This window comes from Argiope bruennichi, chromosome 7 (genome assembly GCF_947563725.1).
Source record: "Argiope bruennichi chromosome 7, qqArgBrue1.1, whole genome shotgun sequence".
NCBI classification, from domain to species: Eukaryota; Metazoa; Arthropoda; class Arachnida; order Araneae; family Araneidae; genus Argiope; species Argiope bruennichi.
The window spans coordinates 113,010,637-113,018,926 of record NC_079157.1 but is presented as its reverse complement, the minus strand read 5'-3'; the positions used below and the strand labels follow the sequence as shown (position 1 = coordinate 113,018,926).

At 27.1% G+C, this 8,290-nt stretch overlaps 1 protein-coding gene across 3 annotated transcripts; it reads left to right on the top strand.

Moving 5' to 3' along the window:
• The first annotated feature begins 471 nt into the window (after nt 1–471).
• LOC129976740 (peroxisomal biogenesis factor 19-like) lies at nt 472–3,835 on the top strand. 3 transcript variants are annotated; one of them, XM_056090461.1, is made up of 2 exons: nt 472–595; nt 2,857–3,835. In XM_056090461.1, the coding sequence occupies exon 2, from the start codon at nt 2,877–2,879 to the stop codon at nt 3,723–3,725; it is 849 nt and encodes a 282-aa protein (XP_055946436.1). In that variant the 5' UTR covers nt 472–595; nt 2,857–2,876; the 3' UTR covers nt 3,726–3,835. The 3 variants fall into 3 exon arrangements, with proteins under 3 accessions (XP_055946436.1, XP_055946438.1, XP_055946437.1); XM_056090463.1 differs by lacking the exon at nt 472–595 and adding an exon at nt 666–690; XM_056090462.1 differs by lacking the exon at nt 472–595 and adding an exon at nt 805–828.
• Nucleotides 3,836–8,290: the final 4,455 nt, after the last annotated feature.

The following is an 8,290-nucleotide window of genomic DNA, read 5'->3' as shown; positions in this document are numbered from 1 at the left end:
TTTGAATACTTTTACAAAACATTTTGTTATAGTATATTTTTGAGTACAAAGTGTTAATTTGCGGACAAAAGCCAAGTGCATTCTTCACATTGTTTGAGCTATTGTAGATCAGACAGATACACATCCCGACGATAAATTTCATTCCGAAATTGGATTGAAATCTTCAATTTAAAAAAAAAGATTTTACACCAGATTTCAAATTTCTTATTCTTTGTGTTTTTAAGTTGAAATATTGAATTCAAAAATTGAATAGTGTAGTATATATATACTAATTTTTTTTTTTTTTTTGGCTTCAAAGTTTAATGTGAAAATTTATTTGAAATTCGAGATGAAGACAACAATACCTTCTCTTACATATGAGAAGACAATAAAAAAAACAAAAGAAAAACAGCAACCATTACAACTTATTGGGTCATGTCTGAAATTACAATCTTCTTCCTCACGCTATGATAGTAAGTCACTTTGTCATATAGGCGGCCTACTGCTATACTGAACTCTACTGACTTGCGATATCGTAATCGTATATAACATCGTTATTGATTATTATTATTTTTTTTTTCATCATTGTCAATGAGGAAAAATACATAAGTGATACGTAAGTCTCATCTCGGCATTTATTTTTCAATTAATTACTGTTTCTAATTTCAAAATTATCTGGATATTCGTCTTAATTTATTGCATGTTTTTAAAGTATGGTTAATGAGTGATGCTGAGTTTTCTTGTTTATTTTCTCCTGTGTTAGATCCAAAATTTATTTTGTCTGCTAGTGTACTGTCTCAAATCATATAATGATGAAACCTATTTGAAAAATAACCAGTTTTTGCATGTGTATTGAATTAAGCATTTTTTTTTTGATACAGTAGCAACTGAATAGTCAAATTATTTATTGTTTTTCATTTGTTTGGTATTTTTGAAACACGAAATGTTTCGAAATTTAATTAGTTTGTATATGTTGATTCATATGGGATTATTAGAAATGATATATTTATTCATTTATAGAATCTTGTTATGTTTCTTTTTAAAAGAAATGTAATCTATATTAATCCATTTGTATTTGAAACGTTTTTCATTTATTTGTATATTTTATTTAAAAAAATAATATTCAGTTTATAATTTTTAAACATGTTTCGTCTATAATTAAATACTTTATATTATAATAAATGCATTTTATTCTGTGATGAAATCAAAATTCACATTATCCTTAATATTTTACAAACTAGTGCAGAATAGTTAACTTAAAAATTTAACTTGATTTTTTTTTTCCCCCTTAGAAGCTCATTTTTCAAATGAAATTACCTCTTGCATTTCAGAGAAGGTTGATAAATTTAAGTTTATATTTGAATATGATTACATCTGGTTGTAGAACAATGAAGCAAGTTACAGAATTTTGAAACATATATTTTTTAAAAATATAATCCTTATCTTTAGTTTCTGATATTCATTGTTTGTGTGTGTGGGTTCGAAGTTCAAAACAAGCTTCCTGTGAATCATGCCCACAAATCTATTTACTTAAATCATAAAAAAAAAAAAAAAAAAAAAAAAAAAAAATCTATAAATTTTGTTTGCAAGTCCAAAACATTCTTTTATTTCCTTCTGATATCTGAAAAAATAGATAATACAACTCTTGTTATCTGAATTAAGCAGAAATTGGGCTGATTCAGGTATCCAGAAATTTGAATGTGTGTATAAAGCTGAGAAATTAACTAAAATAAAAATCAGGTCAAAAAATTAATTAGTATTAAATGGTGGATTTAATCAATGAAACTTACATAAAACTGATATTTACATTTAAAAAATTAAATTATGTATGAAGGCTTATTATGTACATATATTTGTATTAAAATTACATATGAGTTCTACATGAGATGTACATCTCATTTAACTACCTCTTTGGGTTGAGAAAGGACACATATCATTTCCCCTGAGTATTTCAATTACTATTATTTTCCCAAAATTGATTTTCTTATTTTCCCCTCTAATTAGAGATTCTTACTTATTTGAGTTTTAAATAATTGTTGTTTTTCCATATTCTTAAATAATTTCTGTTTCTCTCCAATAGTAATGCTATCATATATTTACTAAAAGAATAAAAATATCACTATTTTAAGATGAAAATTTTGTATATTTTTTCTCTCTTGATATAAAGCAAAATACATATTAATTTTTTATTAAAATTTTAATACATATGTAGTAATCGCATGCCTTTAGTGAAGTTAAAGGCTTAACCACATACAGTTGTTGAACAGACTGTAGACAATATGACATATTACATCAACTTGACCTTTAATACACAAGTAATAAATTTTTTGTAACTATCTTATACATAAAGGATGCTAAAAAATAATTGAAAACCTAATATAATTTGTTAATGGTTAAATAAGAGAAATGAAACCTTGCATACATATGTTCTTTTATTGCCTCACTAATATCTAATTTATTTTTGTTGCCATTAAACTTTCATAGATAATCATCAGAATATTCTATATGACAATTAAATTCTTCTAGGTAGATCTTAGATGGGAACATTAGCAGAAAAGCTTTTTAATGAAAAAAAATATTACATAATAAAATTATGAATTAGTAACACATTTGTTCTTTTTATTTTTCTTGCACTTTATATTCATAATCTTTATTATTTGTTGTCAGAATTCAGCAAATGGTGCACAGATATTGTAATTATATAGATTGTAAACCATATTAGTTCTCATCAATTGTTTTAATTTATCAAAGGGACATAAAACTCTTGGTTCTATAGATTTTAATACTTTATTGATTTAAGTTTTTCTCTTGTGAAATCATGTATTTGGCAGTTATTTTGTTGCATGTTCCAGAATTGAATTTCTTTTATTATTTTAGGGCAAAAGCAATGATATAACATGGATAAAGATAAAGAATCAGTACCTGCAGTTTCTGAGGATGACCTCAGTGAATTACTTGATAGTTGTTTGGATGACTTCAATAAACCCTTACCTAAACCTGTTCTACCAGAATCCACAACTAAGAAAGATAATGTACCTAAGGCAAAAACACCTTCAGTAGAAGGTGCTAAGCCCCCAGATTGTGCAGCTTGGAGTGAAGAATTTAAAGAATTTAGTGATGTTATGGAGAATATAATGTCAAATGATTCAGAACTGAATGAGATTAAAAAGATGATGGAGAGTTGTCTTTCCCAACAAGGTCCTCCGATAGATGATGCTAATTTTGCTGAATCATTTGCTGAGAGCATTCGAGAAATGACACAACAAGCACAAAATATTCCAGAAAATCCATCTGATGATATTGCAAATTTATTAAGTAATTTGGGTTTGGGTGATGGTAATAATCCTGATTTAGAGAATATGCCAGATATATTGCCACTGATGCAAAATATCATGCAAAGGTTGATGTCCAAAGATCTCCTCTATCCATCCATTAAGGAAATTGTTGAAAAATACCCAGGATGGCTAGATGAGAAGAAATCATCTCTTGAGAAAGAAGAGCATGAAAAATACCAGAAACAGTATGAATTTATGAAGCAGATTTGTGACGAATTTGAAAAAGAAATATCTAATACAGAAGAAGCAAAAAAAGAACAATTCGAAAAAGTATTGATACTGATGCAGAAAGTACAAAATTATGGTAATCCACCCAAAGAGCTTATATCTAATATTAGCCCAGGACTTCCTTTAGATGATCAAGGCAATTTCCAAATACCTGGTATGTCTGAGCAGTGTAGGATTATGTAAAAGAAATGCAGTATACATATAATTGTACACCACATTAAAATTTTACTGTGTGTTCTTTTAAAATCAGTTCTCTAAATGTAAATCGATTCTAATAAATGTTTATTATTAAAGGATTGAAATTATTTAATAATAAAACAAGATTTTAAAAAATTACATGTAATATATTCTGATTTATAGGAAATGAGCGTTTCTAGATTAGACATTATTTCATCTAAAACTTATTAATCATGATTATTATCTGATTCATATATAATTGGTAATTAATTGAAGACATGCAATGATTGCTCCTAGATTGAACTTGGTGACATATAATTTAAAATTTGGATTATGTTCTGGCAGGCAAAAATCGAAAACTTTTATACAGCTATGGCAATATTAATCAAACAGTACATTTTGGAAAAAATCCTAGTAAGGCATACAATTTATTTACTTTTAAGATCAAACCTATCAATCAATAAATTTTTTGTGACTAATTTCTGATTTGAATGATATAATTTCTTATATTCTATCAATTTTCCCCAACTTGGAATGCATGGAATCTTATTACTTTAGTAATATTAAAATTAAATTTAAATAAGTAAATAATATAAGTAATATGTAATATCACTCTGGTTCTAAGATTAAAATGTGTTTTACTTTATTATTTATGATGCATTGTATAACTTTAAACCTCACTCCTTCTTTGTCAGCTTAAAACAATGTTCTACCCTTTGTGATTAAAGAGTTAGAAAATGTTGTATGTTTATATCATCCATTCAAGGACTTGTATACACATCATGATTATTTAAATATTTTTAATCTTTTGAAATTAGTACAATATGATTTTGTAATTGGTACATTTTGTATCTGTCTATAAATGCAAAACCTTTTATTATGGATTATTTTTCTTCTTAATTAAAATTCTTTTATTATATCCTTTATTTTAAATCTTTTTTTTTTTCACAATTTGAGGTGTTGTTACATAATTTTGGCCATTTTTTTCTTTTTTGTTTCTGGAATTAGAAATATTCTTATAAATACTGACTTTGTAATAATTCTCTTCATTGAAAGTATATGGATGATCTTAAATTTCTATCTGGTCAAGTTACTGAAATTCTTTCTTTGTTGTATTTAGAATAAAGCAGTATAAGTGAACAGATTATTTATTCTAGTATTTTATAATATTGTTTATAAAGGGATAAGATAATGTTGGAGATAAAAATGAGGAAATTTTTAGCAACTACATTTTACTCTTTTATAGCTTTTTTGAATAATGGCTGAAATATAATTTTATTTCTGGAATCCTGCTGTTTTTGATCTAGAATACAATACTCAAGTGATGACTTTGTAATATTCCATGATTATCAAGCTGCCTGAAGTCAGGGTTAATTCAATTTATAGCACTGATAAGGATAGATTAAACCCTCTAGGTCCATTAGGCAATATAAGTTCTCAACTTTTAAAGTTGAACTTTTTTATTGATTTTAATTTTAATCTCTATATAAGAAGCTTTAAGCAACAAATTTTGCAAACTGAAATGACAAAACATTGAATTTTATGCCACTATCACTACCTATAAATAAATAAGAATTTTAAAATAATTTAAAAAACAAAATAGTAAAAGAAAAGGCAAATTTTTTATTTAATGCAATTATATACTATTTGACTATACAATTTTTTATGTCATATTTTTTTAGATTTATAAAATAACAAAATATTATATTGAAAAAGTTATTTATTTGGAATGTTGTTAGAATTGTGTTCAAAATTTAAGTGATATTCGATTTTAATTTGAATAAATTCAAGTGCATTGCCATTGCAAATTAAATGAGAACAAAAAAATTAGGTTTTCTGCTAATATCACGATGCAATTTTGAGATTTTATCGATTTATTATGTTGTTTAGTATATTTTCTTATATGTCTATCTAATATGGCCTGTAGCATTCAGCTTTATTTTAACTTTTGTTCTCTTAGTTAATCGGGGGGGGGTGTTATAATGTCATGTTTTGATTAGTGTTTATAAGATAATTTTATTTTTTCTAAACAATTAAATAAATTTGTATTTCATGCATTTACTTATAATCATGTATTTTAGCTTTACCGGATAAAAAAAATCACAGACAATAATTGAATTAGAGAAATTATTTTTGAATGTAGGAGAATTGAAATATTTAATTTAATTAGGTAACTTTTTATCTGCGATTTCTGCGGAATGGAAGTCAGTCTTCTGTATCTCTTGATTTTCCTGCCTAATGTGCTTATATTCTGCTATTACAGGTTTGGAATATGTTATTACCAGGTGGCATTTAATAATAGTTCATAGGGTTTTGAAAATAATTTGAGCTTGTTTTCAAAGGTTGCATCTAAATAATGATTTAAGAAAATAGTCAGTTAGGAAGTTGATGGATTTTTTTTTGTGATATTCTTTTACTTGGATTATTTCATTTTGAGATTGATATACAGGGGTTTGCATTTAAAAAAATAGGGGGGGGGTTAGGTTTTTCATTTACAAAAATTATAAAATTCGAAGAATGAACTTAGAATGAAATTCGAAGAAAAACTTAGAAATGAAATTTGCATTTATAAAAAGCTTCAAAAGATATGTAAAAATTGCTTGTACAAACAATTTTTTGATAAAATTCATTTTGTATAATTACTTTCATCATAATATATATTTTAAAAAAATTGTTTCATTCTAAATATCAAGAATTTGTTATGAAACCTTAAGGATGTTATTTTTTATACAACAGAGCAACTAATTTACTTGATTGTGAAGGAGTGTCTTTGAAGTTTTTAGAAATAAACTTAAATTTTAATTATGCAATTTCTAATAATCCTTAAAAACTTGCACATTTTAATTATTTTTCTTTAAATTACTTATTCAAAAAAATTAACTTTTCATCTCCAACTTTATTACAAAAGTTTTGTCCTGTAAATGAGATTTTATTATTTTTATTGAGAAAGAAACTTGACTGGCAGTGAAATTCAGTGAATAACATTTAGTCATTGAAACATCTTAATTCATGAGGTTTTTAACCTCTAAAATATAGTTGCTAATAATTACATTATTGAAATCGTGAATTGTTTTAGAAATTTTAAGAATTGCCACAATATTATGGTACTCAAATGAACGACAGTATTCTTTGAAAAAAAAAGTGAGGAAGGCAATATTCATTTTTTTTCCTCATAAAAATTCGCATTTCTTGGATTAGAAGCCAGAAATTTTCTGACAGGGGAGCAAGGCATCTTTTGATGTGGAGGGGGTAGTAAACAAAATTTCCCCCCAGTTTACATTCAAAATAATGCACAATAATTAATTTCATATTTAAATCAAGCTGCTTAAGTAGTGAATAACGAATTTCTTTTTAATAAATAATTATTAGCAGTAATTAACCATTTGTATAATCTCGAGGAATGAAAATTATGTGATCAAACAATGAAAAATTATATAAAATGAGGAGTTTAGTTTAGTTATATTAATGTTCCGTATTTGAAGCAACACTAGGGCTATTTTGGGACAGACCTCGTAATTTTGAACCGCGGCTAGATGACGAGGACAACACCTGAGCTGGCACCTCCTCTCCAAACTTCTACACTACACCAGCGAGCGGACATTTGGTCCCGACAGATTTAACGGGCACCAGGCCCACTTACACGACGGTTTTTCGGTGAAATCGGGTCCCGAACCTGAAGTCTTCCGGTTCCGAAGCTGAGACCTTACTACCAGGCGAAAACGGCCCTTTATAAAATGAGGAATCAATAATAATATAATAACCTTAAATGAAATGTAATACACTGGTATTTTGGTAACAGGTCTTCATTTTATTATTTAAACGTTATAACAAAATAAAATAAAGGCCGGTACAAGTGAAAATAACAATTCCTTATTAAATGATATATTCCTTATTTAATTATATAGTTGCATTAATTAAACGGATACTATAGGAAGTGAAATCAATTTGGTCTGTTCATCAAAGTATAAATTATTGCTATTTTTTGGGAAGTAAATGTTTATCAATACTTATAATAAAGTTCAATGTGTGTGTGTGTGTTGGCGCTCTACAGGCCAGACCGTTTGACCTACAGCTACCGAATTTGGTACATGTATACCTTGGAGATCGGGAATGTGCACCTTGGAGCCCGTTTTTTGAATTTTTATTTAGAGTTTTAATTAATTAAAAATTAAGCAAAATTTTGGAACTTGTTCGCCGAAGATTCTTTTCATTTCCCCACCACCAAATGAGTAAGGCTTCAGTTTTTTTTCCCACGCTAACGCGGTAAGGCATAACATGTTTTCGACAGATTATTTCAAACGATTCTGTTTATTTTCTTAATATTTAATGCATTTAAAATTTAACATTGTTAATCGATCTTTCGGATTCATTCTGAAGTACCTTTGAATTAAAATAAAACAGAATAAAGGAAATTAAAAATTTCTAATCTGCATAGCGTTACCCCAACTGGTGTAAATCAGGTGTCGTGCTCGTCATTTGACCGCGGTTCAAAATTACATTATCCGTCCCAAAATAGCCCTAGTGTTGTTTAAAAAACCTGCGTTAATTTAACCAAACCAAACCTTCCTTTT